This window comes from Olea europaea, unplaced genomic scaffold (genome assembly GCF_002742605.1).
Source record: "Olea europaea var. sylvestris unplaced genomic scaffold, O_europaea_v1 scaffold1330, whole genome shotgun sequence".
NCBI lineage: Eukaryota > Viridiplantae > Streptophyta > Magnoliopsida > Lamiales > Oleaceae > Olea > Olea europaea.
The window spans coordinates 116779-135228 of record NW_019230782.1 but is presented as its reverse complement, the minus strand read 5'-3'; the positions used below and the strand labels follow the sequence as shown (position 1 = coordinate 135228).

At 42.6% G+C, this 18450-nt stretch overlaps 1 protein-coding gene across 1 annotated transcript; it reads right to left on the bottom strand.

The window, feature by feature from the left end:
• Positions 1-17073: 17073 nt before the first annotated feature.
• LOC111375051 (transcription factor MYB64-like) lies at positions 17074-18248 on the bottom strand. Its single transcript, XM_022997841.1, has 4 exons — positions 18174-18248; positions 17989-18084; positions 17755-17922; positions 17074-17700 (listed from the first exon to the last, which is right to left on the bottom strand). Exons 1-4 carry the CDS (start codon positions 18246-18248, stop codon positions 17074-17076), a joined length of 966 nt encoding a protein of 321 aa, XP_022853609.1.
• Between the last annotated feature and the right edge of the window lie 202 nt (positions 18249-18450).

Sequence of the window (18450 nt, the reverse complement as noted above, 5' to 3'; positions counted from 1 at the left end):
GCTTTCACGGTTCGTATTCGTACTGGAAATCAAAATCAAATAAGCTTTTACCCTTAAGTTCCACACGAAATTTCTATTCTCGTTGAGGACACCTGCATTAACTTTTAACAAATGTGCCGCCTCAGCCAAACTCCTCACCTGATAATGTCTTTCACTCGGATCAGCCCGTGAAGCGAGCCTTGGGTCTAAAAAGAGGGGCAGTGCCCCACCTCTGATTCACAGAATAAGTAAAATAATGTTAAAAGTGGTGGTATTTTACTTTCGCCTTTTGGCTCCCACTTATCCTACACCTCTCAAGTCATTTCACAAAGTCGGACTAGGGTCAAGCTCGTTCCCTTGGCTGTGGGTTCACTGGATAGTAGACAGGGACAGTGGGAATCTTGTTAATCCAAAGGGTATTGTCTACAAAGGGTAGGGACGTAGTCAACATGAGCTATGACTTACGCTTACTAAGAATTCCTCGTTGAAGACCAACAATTACAATGATCTATCCCCATCAAGATGAAATTTCAAAGATTACCCGGACCTGTCGGCCAAGGCTATAAACTCATTGAATACATCAATGTAGTGTGCTTGTGGCCCAAAACATCTAAGGGCATCATAGACCTATTATTGCCTCAAACTTCCATGGCCTAAAAGGCCGTAGTCCCTCTAAAAAGCTGGCCAGGAAAGGGTACCTCGGCATAGCTAGTTAGCAGACTGAGGTCTCATTCATTAACGAAATTAATCAGACAAATCGCTTCATCAGCTAAGAATGGTCATGCACCACCACCCATAGAATCTAGAAAGAGCTCTCAGTAAAAGTGAGTTAGAGAGAGATGCTCTCAACCTATTGAGAGAAAATCCCACATGGTGCCCACTTGCCTTGAGAGTTTTCTTATGAATTTTCTTGTGTTTTGGTTCGATTTTTACTAATCTTTGGTGAAAATTGAATTTAAACATATTGTTTATTACTAGATTCTACTCTAATCTGTAGTTTGGGGGCAACTTTTGCTTGTTTCTGGGCAGCTTATTTTCAACGTGAGTTGTCTGCTCATAGTGCAAAGTACAAAGATTTTATACTGTAGGTTGGTTTTCAGTTCAAGTTCGGTGGGATTTCTGGACAGTGTTCTTACTGCTTCTCTCACAGCCTTGGTCAGATTCGATTATTGCTTCTTGCTGGTCTGTTGAAGTCATTCAGTTGCATTCAATTTTTGGGTACTTCATTCTGCTCACCTTTCTTGTTATCCTCTTCCCGTTGCTGGAAGTTTGTGTTTCTCTTGACTTGTTTGGATTCTCAGGACTTCCGCTTCAAATTTATTTTTCCTCATCCTGGACTTTCAGCTTACATTTCAGGTCTTTCTTTGGTTGTGGTTCTCTTCTTGTTGGTTTCTCCATGGCTTGGTCTTCCGATTTCCAGTGTGTTCTACTGCTTTCTTATGTTTTGCTAGCCTCGACTAGGTCTTGGGATTTGTTTTCGATCTCCATCGGCTTCCTCTTGCTCCAGATTCTTGGTGTTCTCACTGTTTGCTTGTTGTACCTATTGTGTATGTATTGGTGCTCATAGATTTTGAATTTGTCTCTGGTCTCTCTGCTGCCTTCCTATCATTTGCTTTGTGTCAGGGGTTGGTGGCTGATTTGTTTCAGTTTTGGGTTTACTTGGTCAATGTTTGACTCTCTGGTTTGTGCAGACTCCTTGCCCTGTAGCTTCTATTATTGACAAGATGGTTTGCCCCAAGTGACCCTGTTCAATTTCTGTTTTGGGCCTGTGTTTGGGCTATTTTATTTCCTCACAATTTCTTTAGACGGGCCTTGCTTGACCTAGTTTTGGGTTGTTTTATTTTGATCCCCATTATCATCTTCTTGAGCCTGTATTGAGCTATTTTCTTTGGATTTCTTATTATCTTGTGGATCTTTTTGCTGCACGATTTTATTCTCTCCAGTTTAGTCCATTTTGGGTCTTTGTTCCTACACTTATATTTTTCTGTCCAGTTGCTTGTAACTAGCCCAGGTTTTCTATTGCTTCTATTGGTATTATATTGGACTGATTTTATTACTTTCGGGCCTCTCTTCTACACAGTTTTCTTTCTCTTTCCAGCTACACTCGTCTTTACTCTACATGGGAAAGAAGAAACCCGTTTCTCGCCAAATTAGTCGTTTGGCACCTCTGAAACCCCAGTCTCTTTGATAGGTTGATGGTATAGGGGGTATTGATGCCTCTTCAAAGATAATTCTTGCAGAGAATAATAAGGAAAGTTTGCCTTCACCAAGTGTATCATTAACATTTGGAGAAAATGATACGAAAATTGAAAATTCAGAGATGGAATCGAATATGGTAGACTTGAAGCAACAAAAAGTGCAAATGTTTTTGGAAATGGAGCCTGGTTTTCAAGCAATTCTGGGTAGTTTCTGGGACACGGTGTGCAAGGCATGTCCACGATGCGACAAGGACGCATCATGACTTTCAGGTATTTTTACGTAGTTTTTGGAACATGGTGTGCAGGCAATGTTCGGGACGCGTCTGGGCCGTGGAAGGGATGCAGCCTAGTTTCCTGGAATTTCTAGGCAGTTTTTGGGACACGGTGTGTAGGCCATGTCCAGGATGCTACAGGGACACATCCTGATTTTCACGTATTTCTAGGTAGTTTCTTAGACACGGTGTGCAGACAATTTTCGGGACGCGTCGGGATGCTGTAGGGATGTAGCCTGATTTCTCGACATTTCTAGGTAGTTTCTGGGATACGATGTGCAAGCCTTGACTGAGACGCGTCCGGTCCACGTCAAGGACGCAGCTTGATTTTCAAGCATTTGTGGGAAGTTTATCGGCATGGTGTGTAGGCTATGTTCGGGACGTGTCTTGACCGCAATAGGGACGCATCCTGATTTTCAGGCATTTGTAGGCAGTTTGTGGGCATGATGTGCAGGCCATGTCCGAGATGCATCTTGGCCTCGGCTGGGACGTAGCCAGATTTTTAGGCATTTCTTGGCAATTTCTGGGACTCAGTGTGCAGGCTATGTTCGGAACGCCTCATGGCCACGACAGGGACGCGTCCTAGCCGCGGTAGGGATGCATCCTTATTTTCAGGCATTTGCAGGTTTTTTGTGGGCATGATGTGCAGGCCATATCCAGGACATGTCCTAGCCGCGACAGGGACGCAGCCTGATTTTCAGGAATTTCTTAGCAATTTGTGGGACTCGGTGTGCAGGCCTTGTTCGGGACACATCATGGCCATGGGAAGGACGGAGCCTAATTTTCAGGCAATTTTGGGCATGTTCTAGGACACGATGTGCAAGCCATATCCAGGATGCGACAAGGATGCATCCTGACTTTTAGGTATTTTTAGGCAGTTTGTTGAACACGGTGTGTAGGCAATGTCCAGGATGCGTCTGGGCTGCGGTAGGGATTCAACCTGGTTTTTGAGCATTACTAGATAGTTTCTAGACACGATGTGCAGGCCATGCTGATTTTCACGTATTTCTCGACAATTTCTTGGACACAGTGTGTAGACAATGTTCGGGATGCGTCGGGACTACTGTAGGGATGCAGCATGATTTCCAGGTTCTTCTAAGCAGTTTTTAGGACACGGTGTGCAAGCCATGTCCAGGACGAGGCAGGGACGCAGCCAGATTTTTAGGCATTTTGAGGCAATTTCTAGGACACGATGTGCAAGCTATGACCAGGACGTGTCCAGGCTACGATGGCGATGCAACTTGATTTTCAGGCAATTCTAGGAAGTTTTTGGGCATGGTGTATAAGGCATGTTCGGGATGCGTCCTAGCAGTGGTAGGGACGTAGCTTGATTTTCAAGTATTTGTAGGCAATTTGTGGGCACGGTGCGCAGGCCATGTCCGAGACACATCCTAGCCTTGGTAAGGACACAGCCTGATTTTCAGGCATTTCTTGGCAATTTCTAGGACTCAGTCTGTAGGCCATGTCCGGGACGCGTCATGGCCATGGCAGGGACAGAGCCTGATTTTCAGGCAACTCTGGGCAATTTCTAGGACACGGTGTGCAGGTCATGTCCAGGATGGGACAGGGATGCATCTTGAGTTTCAGGTATTTTTTGGCAACTTCTGGAGCATGATGTGCAGGCAGTGTTCGGGACACATCTGGGCCACAGTAGGGATGCAGCTTGGTTTCCAGGCATTTTTAGGCAGTTTTTGGGACATGGTGTCCTGGCCATGTCCAGGATGATGTAGGGACACATTCTGATTTTTACGTATTTTAAGGCAATTTCTTCAACCAAGTGTGCAGGCAATTTTCATGACGCATTGGGGCTACTGTAGGGATGCAGCCTGATTTCCAAGCATTTCTAGGCAATTTTTGGGATACAGTGTGCAGGCTTTGTCCAGGACGCGATAGGGACGTAGCCTGATTTTCAGGCATTTCTAGGCAGTTTCTGGGACACGGTGTTCAGGCCATGACCAGGATGCGTCAGGGCTATGCAGGGATGCAACCTGATTTTCAGGCATTCCTAGGAAGTTTTTGGACACGGTGTGCAGGCCACGTCCGGGACGCGTCCTTGCCACTATAAGGATGCAACCTATTTTTCTGAAATTTGTAGGCAGTTTGTGGGTACGGTATGTAGGCCATGTCCAGGACGCATCCAGGTCGTGGCTGGGACGCAGCCTAATTTTTAGGCATTTCTTTGTAATTTTTGGGAGTCGGTGTGGAGGCCATGTCTGGGACACGTCATGGCCAAGGCAGGGACGGAGCCTGATTTTTAGGCAATTCTAGGGAGTTTCATGGACACGGTGTACAAGCCATGTCCAGGATGCGCCAGGGACGTATCCAAACTTTCAGGTATTTTTAGGCAATTTTTGGAACACGATGTGCAGGCAATGTCCGGGACACGTCTGGTCCGCGGTAGGGATGGAACCTAGTTTTCAGGCAGTTTTCGGAACACGGTGTGTAGGCCATATCTAGGATGCTGCAGGGTCACATCCTGATTTCCACATTTTTCTATTTAATTTCTTGTACACGGTGTGCAGGCAAGGTCCAGGACTCGTCTGGGCTGCGACAAGGATGCAGCCTAAATAGGGGGATACACAACAACTACAGGGGCGAAGAAGGAACCGTAGTACACTGATCATAAGAATGCCCAATTATTTACAAGAGAAGCAAAAAATTGCCCCTTCTAATAAATAACTATCTACCAAAAGCCACGGTTATCGATGTGCTCAATCCAAACCCTATTGGGCAACTTATTCCCCAAATTCACCTCAATACACACCCTTACCTCACTAGGGCGTCTCAAGTCGGAGGTGGCCTCATCGAGGTTTAGGGTTTAGGGTTTAGGGTTTTTTTGGGCCTGAATTTCCCTAAGTTCTAACGAAGCAGTAGAATTCAGTTTTACTGATATTTGTAAAGTCATAGAGTGTTTAACTAAGCTAAAACACAATAATTATAGGATAATAATTATTAACTAGATTAGAAGAAGCCATTGTATTGACTTAATTGGGGAGGCTGATAAGATGTAACGCCCCAACCCCTATTGGACCGAAACGCTACTTACTTTACTTAGCTTAACCGGTGGTTTAGTAACAAGTGTATACGTTTTAGCAGAAGCTTACATCTTCGGATAATAATTTAAATAACAATACTTCAAATACTTTAAACAAAAACATCGAATCATTTTTCAAAACAACAAAATGTAATTTATTTGAAGAAAACATAATTTGTTCTCGATTCATGTTATTCAAAACTTTAAAGAAATAACATTGGAAAACATTTCATAAAAATAAATCCAAATCACTTATTCACCGGATTTCCATGGGCTCGTTGCATCACTCTCCATCTTCTCCTCCATCCATGCCCAAGATAGAATTCCTTCAATCTGTAGAGATAGGATTAAACCCGTGAGTTAAAAAACTCAATAGGTGTCATAGGTGCATTCGTGATCAAGCTATACATTTCAAAACATTAATTTTATAACTTTTCATACATGCCGTACCCGGGGGCACCATTTGACATGAAGGGGTATGCCGTACCCGAGGGCACCATTTGACATACGAACATTTCTTCAACATAGAGGGGTTTACTGTACCAAAGTACCATTTGACGTACAAACATTAACATGAATCGAAACTTATAACTTAACACGATTAAACACATTGCACCTCTACCTACCTTGATTGATGCTTTTGGAACTTTGAGAACTTGGATTGAAAACTTCGATGAAACTTGGACATTGAAAGAAATACACTCCTTGGATGTTTGAAAACCGTTGAGAATTGATATTTGGGAACACTTCTTAAACTTCTAAGAAAAATAGTTTTCCTCCCTCTCTTTTTCTCTCTTGGAAACTCTTTCTTTAGTATGTAAAAGCTCTTGCTTATGATGTGAGAAAAAATGAGTGAAATGAGGTCTCTATTTATAGGTAAATATTTCATAACTTAAAGCAAATGAAGGGTCAAATTTCATTTAAGAGAGAATACATGGGTGCTATTTAAGTTTGAGGTTAAATACTTCAATTTAGTGGGGTTTTTATTGCCAAAAATGTGGGTGGTCCTTTGAGAAAATAATTGATGAAAATAAATATTTAAATTCTAGAGAAAAATGAGGATTTTTATTTCAGGCAGTTTCGGTCGACCGGTTGTAGTTCGGTTGACACTGTACAGCTTTCAGTGTTTCGATCATAACTTCTTCTCCCGATATCCAATTGAGGTAATTCAAAGTGCATTGAAAATATAACTCAAAGAGATACAACTTTTATTTAGATATCATTTTCCAAATCGTATGTTTCCTATGTCAAAAATGGGTCTCAAATGAGACTAAAATCTGAAGTATACTTTAGTCATCCAATATTCATATCTTAGTACCACTAAGGCGTTTAGAATTATTTGGGGTTCTACATCCCCCACACCTTAATTAAAGTTTTATCCTCAAAATTTAGCTTCTAATTGGGCGAATAGTGATGGATACTTGTCTTTGGCTTCTTCTTCTTTTTCCCAAGTGGCTTTTTCTATGCCGTGATGATTCCACTGTATCTTAACCAGATAATCTCTTTATTCCTTATTTTATGCACTTTTCGATCCAATATCTTGATTGGTAGTTCCTCATACGACAAATCTTTCTGTACCTCCAAGGTTTAATAACTCACTACATGATTAGGATCATGTACATACTTCTTTATCATCGATATATGGAACACATTGTGCACTGTTGATAATTCAGGTGGCGAAGCTAGTCGGTAAGCCACATTTCTGACTCTATCAAGTATCTCGAAAGGTCCGATATACCGGGGTTGTAGCTTGCCTTTCTTTCCAAATCTAAGTACACCTTTCATCGTTGCTACTTTCAGAAACACTTTATCCCCAACTTGAAATTCTAAATCCTTCCTCCTTCTATCTGCATAGCTCTTTTGTCGATCCTGTGCTGCCTTTATTCTTGCACGGATCTTATCGATTACTTCAACCATCCTTTCAACTATATCTGGTCCTAAAACTCTCTTCTCTCCGACTTCATCCCAATGAATAGGAGATCTACATCTTCTACCATAGAGAGCTTCGTATGGTGCCATTCAAATAGTTGCTTGGAAATTGTTATTATAAGAGAACTCTACTAGAGGTAAGTATGACTCCCAATTACCTCCAAGATCCAAAACACATGTTCTCAGCATGTCTTCCAAAGTTTGGATGGTCCTTTTAGACTGACCATCGAACTAAGGGTAATATGCTGTACTAAAGTTCAGCTTCGTTCCCATAGCTCCTTGTAGACTTTTCCAAAATTTGGACGTGAACCTTGGGTCTCTGTCAGACACCATGGATACAGGTACACCGTGTAATCTCACAACCTTTTTAATGTACAACTGTGCCAATTGGTCTAAACTGAATGTCATTTTCACTAGAAGAAAATGAGCTGACTTTGTTAGTTGATCCACTACCAGCCATATAGCATTATTTCCTCTTGCTGACTTCAGGAATCCAACCACAAAGTCCATCGTGATATTTTCCCATTTCCATTCAGATATATCTAGTGGATTTAACAATCCAGATGGTTTTTGGTGTTCTACCTTAACCTGTTGACATACCATGCACTTCTACACATATAGCCCTATATTTCTTTTCATATTTCTCCACCAAAATGTATCTTGAAGATCTTGATACATTTTCGTACCACCGGGATGTGCGGTGTACGGGGTGGAATGAGCTTTTTTCAATATCTCGTTTTTCAAGGCTTCATCCTTAGGCACGCAAATTCTTCCTCTAAATATCAGTGCCTGATCCTCAGTTATTCCAAAGTCCTTTTTCTTATGGTACCAACTTCATTCTTAATCTTCTACAAAAATGAGTCTTTATTTTGTACTTCTATAATTCGATCTCTAAGAGTAGGTCAAATTATTAAAGCTGCTAGACAAGCAGTGACTTGTCCTGGTGTGGTAAGCACTTCGATCTGTAACTTTTCCAAGTCCTTGACTAACTCCACTTGAGAGGTGGGTAGTGACGTCAATTGTCCCATTGATTTTCTACCTAGAGCGTCGGCCACAACATTAGCCTTACCCGGATGGTAGTGAATAGTGCAGTCGTAATCATTCACCAATTCTAACCATCGTCTTTGTCGCATATTCAATTCCTTCTGTGTGAAGAAATACTTGAGACTTTTGTGATCTGTGTAGATATCACACTTCCGTCCATACAAGTAGTGTCACCATATCTTCAAAGCGCGTACTATCGCTGCAAGTTCTAAATCATGTGTCGGGTAGTTTTGCTCATGTTTCTTCAATTATCTTGAAGCATAGGCTATCACTTTTCCATTCTGCATTAGTACACATCCCAATCCTAGCTTAGATGAGTCGCTGTATATAACAAACCCTTCCGTACCTTCAGGTATTGTTAATACAGGTGTTAATATCAACTTCTGCTTAAGTTCTTGGAAACTTTGTTCGCATTTTTTCGTCCATTGGAATTTTACTTCCTTCCTTGTAAGTTGCATCATTGGTCCAGCTATTTTGTAGAATCCTTTTATGAATCTCCTATAATATCCAGCCAATCCTAGAAAACTCCGTACTTCGCCAGCATTTGTTGGTGCTTTCCAGTTGGTTACTGCTTCTACTTTTGCTGGATCTACTTCAATCCCTTGGGCAGTAACTACATGTCCAAGAAATCCAACTCGTTCAAGCCAAAACTCGCACTTCTTGAATTTGGCATACAACTTCTCCTTGCGTAATACCTCTAAGGCTATTCTCAAGTGCTCTTCATGTTGCTCCTTACTCTTGGAATATATCAGAATGTCATCAATGAAGACTATGACAAACTTATCCAAGTATTGATGAAACACTCGATTCATCAAGTCCATGAACACTGCAGGTGCATTGGTTAGCCCAAACGGCATCACCGTAAACTCGTAGTGTCCATATCGAGTTCTAAAATCTGTCTTAGGTATATCCTTTGTCTCTACTTTCAGTTGATGGTATCCCGATCGTAAATCAATCTTGGAAAATACCTTAGCTCCTTTCAATTGATCTAACAAATCCTCGATCCTCAGGAGTGGGTATTTATTCTTAATGGTTAATCAATTTATCTCCCTATAATCGATGCACATCCTCATGCTTCCATCTTTCTTCTTTACAAACAACACCGACGCACCCCATGGAGACACGCTTGGTCGTACGAAGCCCATATCTAGGAGTTCTTGCAACTGCTTCTTTAATTCTTGTAGTTCCTTTGGGGCCATTCGATATGGGGCCTTAGATACTGGTGCCACCCCGGGAATTAGGTCTATGGTGAATTCCACTTGTCTATTGGGTGGAATACCAAATAGATCTTCTGGAAACACATCTACGAATTCCCGTACTACTGGTACATCTTCAACCCTTATCGTCTCTTGTTTCCCTCCTGAGATACTTACTAGATATCCTTGACATGTTTCCTTTCTCAACATCTTCTCAGCTTGTAAAGTCGATACTAGTTAAATAAGGGACGGTGTCCAGGATGCAAGCCATGTCCAGGATGCGGCAGGGAGGCATCTAGACTTTCAAGTATTTTTAGGTGGTTTCTGGAACACGATGTGCAGGCAATGTTCGGGATGCGTCCAGTCCGCAACAGGGATACAGTCTGGTTTTTAGGTAGTTTTTGGGACACGACGTGTAGGCCATGTCCAGGATGCTGCAAGGACACATCTTGATTTTTACATTTTTCTATGTAGTTTCTTGGACACAGTGTGCAGGCAATGTCCGGGACTCGTCTTGGTTGCGACAAGGATGTATCCTAAATAGGGGGATACACAACAACTGTAGGAGTAGGAGAAGGAATCGTAGTACACTGATCATAAGAATGATCCAATTGTTTACAAGAGAAGCAAAAAATCAACCGCTTCTAATAAATAACTGTCTGCCAAAAGCTACGGTTACCGACGCGCTCAATCCAAACCCTTTCGGGCAACTTATGCCCCAAATTCACCTCAATACACACCCTTACCTCACTAGGGCATCTCAAGTCGGAGGTGGCCTCATCGAGGTTTAGGGCATAGGGTTTAGGGTTTAGGATTTTTTTTTACCTGAATTTCCCTTTAATAAGTTCTAACGAAGCAGCAGAATTCAGTTTTACTGATATTTGTAAAGTCATAGAGTGTTTAACTAAGCCAAAACACAATAATTATAGGATAATAATTATTAACTAGATTAGAAGAAGCCATTGTATGGACTTAATTGAGGAGGTAGTTGAGAAGATGAAACCATGTCCATCAAATCCGTGTCCATTGTTCTTCCAAAGGTTGTACCTCGATTAATTGTTGGCAGATTTGTTGTTAAATTTACGCTTCGAGCATTGTCTCCATCCCATTGATATGAAAAGTACAACTCATCAAGATAAATCTGTGAAGCTCCAGTCTCCATGCTTCGAAAGTTAGAATGAAATTCCACGATTAAATATGAATTCTTAGAATGGAAAAATTTATTCGCTATAGGGTTTGGAGCAGAATGGAATAAGTCATTTTCCACATATTCTACAGTAGACAGTTGAGAATCAGTGTCTGTAAAATCTCCGGGAAAGTAAAGAAAATGGTCGGATGATTATAATTTTCATCAATGTTGAAGCTATAAGTATTCTCAGATATCCCTTTAGCTAGATTCATTGGTTGACAATGATCAACTGGAATTGAATCGATGGACAGATTGTTTTCAAATAGGGTTTTCATGAAATCCATTTTTTTATTGCATGATTCGAAACTAAAAAATGGTGTAGAGTCTTCATCACTAGAGAGTCATGTGCCGGCGTTGGACGGATTTGCTGCAGTGGTGGTGGTGCTGGAATTTGAGTTAGTGGACATGGAACCATTACTGAAATACTTTTTTATGATGTAATCTTATAATAATGTTGACTGTCTTCTATCTCCTTTTACTTTCTTCATCTTTCTCCTTGAAATTTGCCTCCTTTTTGTGGCATTCCAGTGATTCTTTATTGAAATTTCAGTTCTTCCAGGAATGTACTTAGCTATCTCTAGCCATCGATTTCCAAGTCTTTCATGTGCTTGAATTAATCGTCTCTCTTCATCGTCAATCAAGACGTCCTTCTTGATATGAGAACGCAGATGATTATTCCATCGCTCGCGACACTGTTTTCCCACTCTACCAACCATTTCTTCAGCTGTTACAGCCCATTTCCTCAATCCAAATTGATGTACTAAGCTAATCAATCTCCTGTCTTCTTCGCCTATCCACTGGTTCTTTATCTGATATCCGGAAGAAGAACTATCCTCTCTCTTCTCCTTTCGATCAGGATTGACCGGTGCAGGTATCACATTTACTAAAAGATTTTCACCTGAAGTTTGTTTTTCATGTTGAAGTCCTTCCATGAAGCTTGGCTCTCCAGTGATATAATTACTGGTTGTGCCATTTGAAGAAAAATTCTGAAACTAATTTACTTCATTAGGAGGAAAATGGTTTAGGGTTTAGGGTTTAAGTTCTAGGGTTCAGGGTCAGGGCTTAGGGTCTTTTTTTTTTTTTCTTCTTGCATAAATTCTTGGATCTTTTTTTTTTAAAGCAAATACCACTAGTGTAGTTTATTTTATATAATGAAAAGCGAGAAAACAAATAGAGGAGGGGGGCATGGACCTGACCTCCAGCAAATGTAAATTGTAACAAATATCTGAAGATAAAATGCAATCACAGTAAACAAGACAAGAGCAAAAACTAATGAAAGGTACTCAAGGGTATTCCCGAGGGTAAATCTTCGGGTGGTAGTACATAGACATTGATCGGGTCATGCGTCTGGTTTGAAACATTTTTGGATCATAGTAGTCTGCGATGTCTGGCTCGCTTGTTGGAGAGGGGTCTCGCCTACATTTAGGAGCCTGCTTTGGTGATAAGTACTGTTCGGATGGTGGTGCACTGAATATCGGACGAAAAGCGGGTGCATCTGATCTCATTGTACTAGTCGTAGGTGCGTCTAATCTCATAGTGTTTTGTGCTACGACATCTGAATCGTGAGAGATTGACCTGCTTGCTGTAGGGACATCGTCCTCTGCATTTTGCATGCAGTTTCCAAGGCCCATGCCATCCATGTCTCTCTGTATATGTTCTTTCACCTTATTGTGTATAGGAGCTGTGATATAAGGACTAGGTGAAGGTGTATGCGCAGGAGTCTTACTCACAGAAGGTCCCTCTCCAAAGAGCTTAAAAACCAAGTCCTCAATAGCAAATCTCATGGTATATCCAACTTTCATTCCATGGTCCTTCTTAAAGTGATCAATCAACATATGCTTGACACCATGTCGCTCTGAGCTGATCTCAGCCAACAACCCCTGTGCAAGAGTGGTTTGAGGAACTGTCCCGGTACCTGATCCCTGCGCTGACTGAGTACCATCTGTGTGTGTCTTTAATGGTGGAGAACTCATATGTGTCGGCTCAGGGGCCAAATCAGTATTAGCTGTGGGAATAGGAGCTATGGAAGTAATAATAGGAGAAGTGGGTACCTCGATAGGAGCATTTGGAGTAGGCTCAGCAACTGAATGAATATACGGAGGTACCTCTGGATCAACTGTGATACGAGTAGAGGTAGGAACTGTTGATGGTAGTAGTGGGAAGCACAGAAGGCACTGCTGAAACTGGAACCCACTGCTTCTTTGGCTCCACAAACGTCACCTTGCCCTTATCCTTATCAGTCCTAGTAATAGGGGGCCGAACAGGGGGGTGCACAACAACTGTAGGAGGAGGAGGAGGAACCGTAGTACACTGATCATAAGAATGACCCAAGTGTTTACAAGAAAAGCAAAAAATTGGCCGCTTCTCATAGATAACTGTCTGCCAGAAGCCACGGTTACCAGCGCGCTGAATCCAAACCCTGTCGGGCAACTTATGCCCCAAATTCACCTCAATGCACACCCTTGCCTCACTAGGTCGTCTCAAGTCGGTGGTGGCCTCATCAATTCTCAAGGGCATTCCTATTGCCCTAGATAAGGCGAAAAGGAACCCCTTCGCATGTAAATGTACTGGAAGTAGAGGGAATGATACCCATATGGGAACTATCGGAGTCTCTTGCTCAGGTGTAAAGTCACATGTCCACTTAAGGACTCTCATCGGACAACCATCAATATACCATGAAGGTTTAAGAAAAAGCCTGCTGTAATCGTCCTCATGTGTAAGGTGTATAAGAATGTGTGTTGTGTCAATCAGTCCCACCTCGAAACAACCATGGAACCCAAACTTAGAAAAAATCTCACGTACCTTCCTCATGGTTGGCTTGCGATGTGGAAATTTCCCCACAAGTGTATACTTGTAAGGATCAGCAAGTGTAGCCTCCTCGGACTCAGTCAAAACTATTGCCGGCTCACCCATATGTATAAAGGGTTCTTTAGCAGCAAGCCCAGTAGTGGAAGAGTCATCTATACCCTGTATAACCGATGCAAACGACTTCCGTGAACTCCGTTAACCTTGAGACAGGCCCGGACGGCCAGAAACTGCCGTAGCATAGGTCTTTTGGCCCTGATTGAGCACTGTCTGGGCCTCATGTGGAAAAACCGATGACGAAAATGGATTCAAATTAACTATAAGAACATTCTGATCAAAAGTTGCCAGAGGACCACCGGAACGCCACCGGCCGGCCGCTAGCGGCTCCGTTTTCCGGCCAAAATCAACCGGAGGTAGAATTTTATGATTTTCAACAGTCTTGTGCGGAATTTCACGCTGAATAATACGGTCAGACGCGTTTCCTGAGGTGAGAACTGTAGAGGCCGAAAATCGTAATTTTTCGACAAACTGCCCGTTTACGTTCGGTGCCGTAACAGGAGCGTCCGACCTCCGATTGCCATGATTTTTTAACCGAAGGTTTACAATTTCATGGGCATTCTGAATATCTAGTGCGTGTCCCTGTTGGACCATCGTACGAGAATTAATTTCAAAATCAGTTCCCGGCTGCACTTTTTCCAAAGCTTCAATTCCGGCGAAATTGGACATCGAGGACACCACCCCAAGGGTTTTTGGGCCTTCTGAGTTCATTGGTGGTGGTCCCATATCCAAATTATGATCAGAAGTGGGCATTTTGATGACATTGGGATTCGTGCCATGATTTTTCAAACTTAGATCTATTAAGTTGGTGGATGAATCTGATATTGGTATTATAGGAGATGTTTGGGTGGTTGTTGGTGATGATTTTCCACCACTTGGAGTGCTGCAATCCGGTGGTTTTGGTGGTGGGTCAGGGCTTAGGGTTTAGGACTTTGTGCTTACGATTTAGGGTCTCTTGGACACGGTGTACAGGAGATGTCTAGGACACAGCTTTATTTTCAAGCATTTGTAGGCAATTTCTGGGACATGGTGTGCAGGCCATGTCCTGGATGCGTCCTAGCTACAAATGCAATTTGATTTTTAAGCATTTCTAGGCAGTTTATGGGTATGGTGTGCAACCCCTGTCTGAGAGGCGTCCTGGCCACGGACGCAATCTAATTTTCAAGCATTTGTAGGTAGTTTCTAGGACATGGTGTACAGGGCATGTTCGGGATGCGTCCTGGCCACGGACGCAATCTGATTTTTAGGCATTTCTAGGCAGTTTATGGGCACGGTGTGCAGGCCATGTCTGAGAGGCGTCCTAGCTGCGGACGCAATCTAATTTTTAGGCATTTCTAGGTAATTTTTGGGCACGGTGTGCAGGCAATGTTCGGGACGCGTCATGACCACGTTAGGGGCGCAAGCAGATTTTCAACCAAATGAATGAAGCACGGTGTGCAGGCCATGTTAGGACGCATGCATGTTCCCAGACATTCTGGGCAGTTTTTGGGACAGGATGTGCAGGCCAAATTCGGGACAAGTCATGGCCACGGAAGGGACGCAACCTAATTTTCAGGCATTTTTTGACAGTTTTTGGGTACTGTGTAACCTCATTTTCAGGGATGTAACCTCATTTTTAGGCATTTCTAGGCAGTTTCTAGGTTATGGTGTGCAGGCCATGTTCAGGATGCATTCGAGCCACGGTAGGGACGGAGCCTGATTTTCAAGCATTTCAAAGTAGTTTTTTGGCATGACATGCAGACGATGTTCGGGACGCATCCTAATTGCGACAAGAACGCAACCTGATTTCCAGGCATTTCTAGGCAATTTCTAGGATACGGTGTACAGGCAATGTCCAAGATATGGGAGGGACGTAGCCTCATTTTCATGATATTCTCGGCAATTTTTGGGACACGATGTGCAGGCCATGTCCGGGACTCGTCTGGGCCACGACAGGGATGCAGCCTAATTTCTATGCATTTTTACGCTGTTTCTAGGACACGGTGTGTAGGCCATGACCTAGCCACGGTAGGGACGCAGCCTAATTTTTAAGCATTTCTAGGCAGTTTCAGGGTCGCAGAGTGTAAGCCATGTCCAGGATGCGGCAAGGATGTATCCTGATTTTTTGGTAATTCTAGACAGTTTTTTGGTGCACGGTGTGCAGGCAATGTCCGGGACGCGTCTGGGCTACGACAGGGATGCAATCAGATTTCCAGGCATTTCTGAGTAGTTTTTGGGACACAGTGTGCAAGCCACATCCACAACGCGTCACGAACGCAGCCCGATTTTCAGCGTTTCTAGGCAGTTTCTGGGAGACGGTGTGCAGGCCATGAACGGATGCGTCTAGGCGATGGTAGGGACACAGCCTGATCTTCAGGCATTTCTGGGAAGTTTTTAGGCATGGTGCGCGGGCCACTTCTGGGACTTGCCTGACCGTGATAGGGACGCCGCCTAATTTTCAGGCATTTGTAGGCAGTTTGTGGGTACGATGTGCAGGCCATTTCCAGGATGCATCCTAGCCGAGGTAGGGACGCATCCCAATTTTTAGGCATTTCATGGCAATTTTTGGGACTCGATGTGCAGGCCATGTCTAGGATGCGTCATGGCCACGATAGGGATGGAGCCTAATTTTCAGGCAATTCTGGGCAGTTTCATGGACACAGTGTGCAAGCCATGTCCAGGATGTGGCAGGGACGCATCCAGACTTTCAAGTATTTTTAGACAGTTCTTGGAAAGCGATGTGCATGCAATGTTCGGGATGCGTTTGGTCCGTGAGAGGGATGCAGCCTTATTTTCAAGCAACTTTCGGGACACGGCGTGTAGGCCATTTCTAGGATGCTACAAGGACACTTCTTGATTTTCACATTTTTTTTTATGTAGTTTCTTGGACACGGTGTGCAGGCAATGTCTAGGACTCGTCTAGGCTGCGGCAAGGATGCAGCCTAAATAGGGAGATACACAACAACTGTAGGGGGAGGAGAAGGAACCGTAGTGCACTGATCATAAGAATGGTCCAATTGTTTACAAGAGAAGCAAAAAATCGGCCACTTCTAGTAAATAACTGTCTGCCAAAAGCCACGATTACTGGCGCGCTCAATCCAAACCCTCTCAGGTAACTTATGCCCCGAATTTACCTCAATACACACCCTTACCTCACTAGGGCATCTCAAGTTAGAGGTGGCCTCATTGAGGTTTAAGGCTTAGGGTCTAGGGTTTAGGGTTTTTTTACCTGAATTTCCCTTTAATAAGCTCTAACGAAGTAGTAAAATTCAGTTTTACCGAAATTTGTAAAGTCATAGAGTGTTTGACTAAGCCAAAACACAATAATTATAGGATAATAATTATTAACTAGATTAGAAGAAGCCATTGTCGGACTTAATTGACGAGGCAGCTAAGAAGATGAGACCATGTCCATCAAATCCATGTCCATTGTGTTTCCAAAGGTTGTACCTTGATTAATTGTTGGCAGATTTGTTGTTAAATTTACGCTTCTAGCATTGCCTCCATCCCATTGATATGAAAAGTACAACTCATCAGGATAAATCTGTGAAGCTCTAGACTCCATGCTTCGAAAGTTAGAATTAAATTCCATGATTAAATCTGAATTCTCAGAATGGAAAAATTTATTCCCCATAGGGTTTGGAGCAGAATGGAATAAGTCATTTTCCATATATTCTACAGTAGGCAGTCGAGAATCAGTAGTCTGTAAAATCTCCGGGAAAGTGAAGAAAATGGTCGGATGATTATAATTTTCATCAATGTTGAAGCTATAAGTATTCTCAGATGTCCGTTCAGCTGGATTCATTGGTTGACAATGATCGACTAGAATTGAATCGATGGACTGATTGTTTTCAAACAGGGTTTTCATGAAATCCATCTTGTTATTGCATGATTCAAAATTGAAAACTGGTGTAGAGTCTTCATCACTAGACAGTCGTGTGCTGGCGTTGGATGGATTTGCTGTAGTGGTGGTGGTGCTGGAATTTGAGTTAGTGGAGGTGGAACCATTATTGAAATACTTTTTTATGATGTAATCTTATAATAATGTTGACTCTCTTCTATCTCCTTTTACGTTCTTTATCTTTTTCCTCGAAATCTGCCTCCTTTTTGTGGCATTCCAGCGATTCTTTATTGAATTTTCAGTTCTTCCAAGAATGTACTTAGCTATCTCTAGCCATCGATTTCCAAGTCTATCATGTGCTTGAATTAACCATCTCTCTTCATGGTCAGTCAAAACGTCCTTCTTGATATGAGAATGCAGATGATTATTCCATCACTTGCGACACTATTTTCCCACTCTACCAACCATTTCTTCAGCTATTACAGCCCATTTTCTCAATCCAAATTGATGTACTAAGCTAATCAGTCTCCTGTCTTCTTCGCCTGTCCACTGGCCTTTTATCTAATATCCAAAAGAAAAACTATTCTCTCTCTTCTCCTTCCGATCATGATTAACCGATGCAGGTAACACATTTACTGAAAGATTTTCACCCAAAGTTTGTTTTTCATGTTGAAGTCCTTCCATGAAGCATGGCTCTCTGGTGGTGTAATTACTGGTTGTGCCATTTAAAGAAAAATTTTGAAACTGATTTACTTCATTAAAAGGAAAATGGTTTAGGGTCCAGGGTTCAGGGTTCAGGATCCAGGGTCTAGGGTTCAGGGTCAGGGCTTAGGGCTTATAGTTTAGGGCTTTGGGCTTACGATTTAAGGCCTGTGGTTTAAGGTTTCTAGGACACGATGTACAGGACATGTCCAAGACGTAGCCTTA

What these genes read in the sequence shown, in the direction of transcription:
- LOC111375051 (XM_022997841.1), bottom strand. Translation starts at nt 18,248, where the DNA reads ATGGCACAACCAGTAATTACACCACCAGAGAGCCATGCTTCATGGAAG. An exon ending in CTGTAATAGCTGAAGAAATG is followed by an intron (nt 17,923 to 17,988) that starts GTTGGTAGAGTG and finishes CATATCAAGAAG; the next exon opens with GACGTTTTGACTGACCATGA. An exon ending in CGAGGAAAAAGATAAAGAAC is followed by an intron (nt 17,701 to 17,754) that starts GTAAAAGGAGAT and finishes ATCATAAAAAAG; the next exon opens with TATTTCAATAATGGTTCCAC.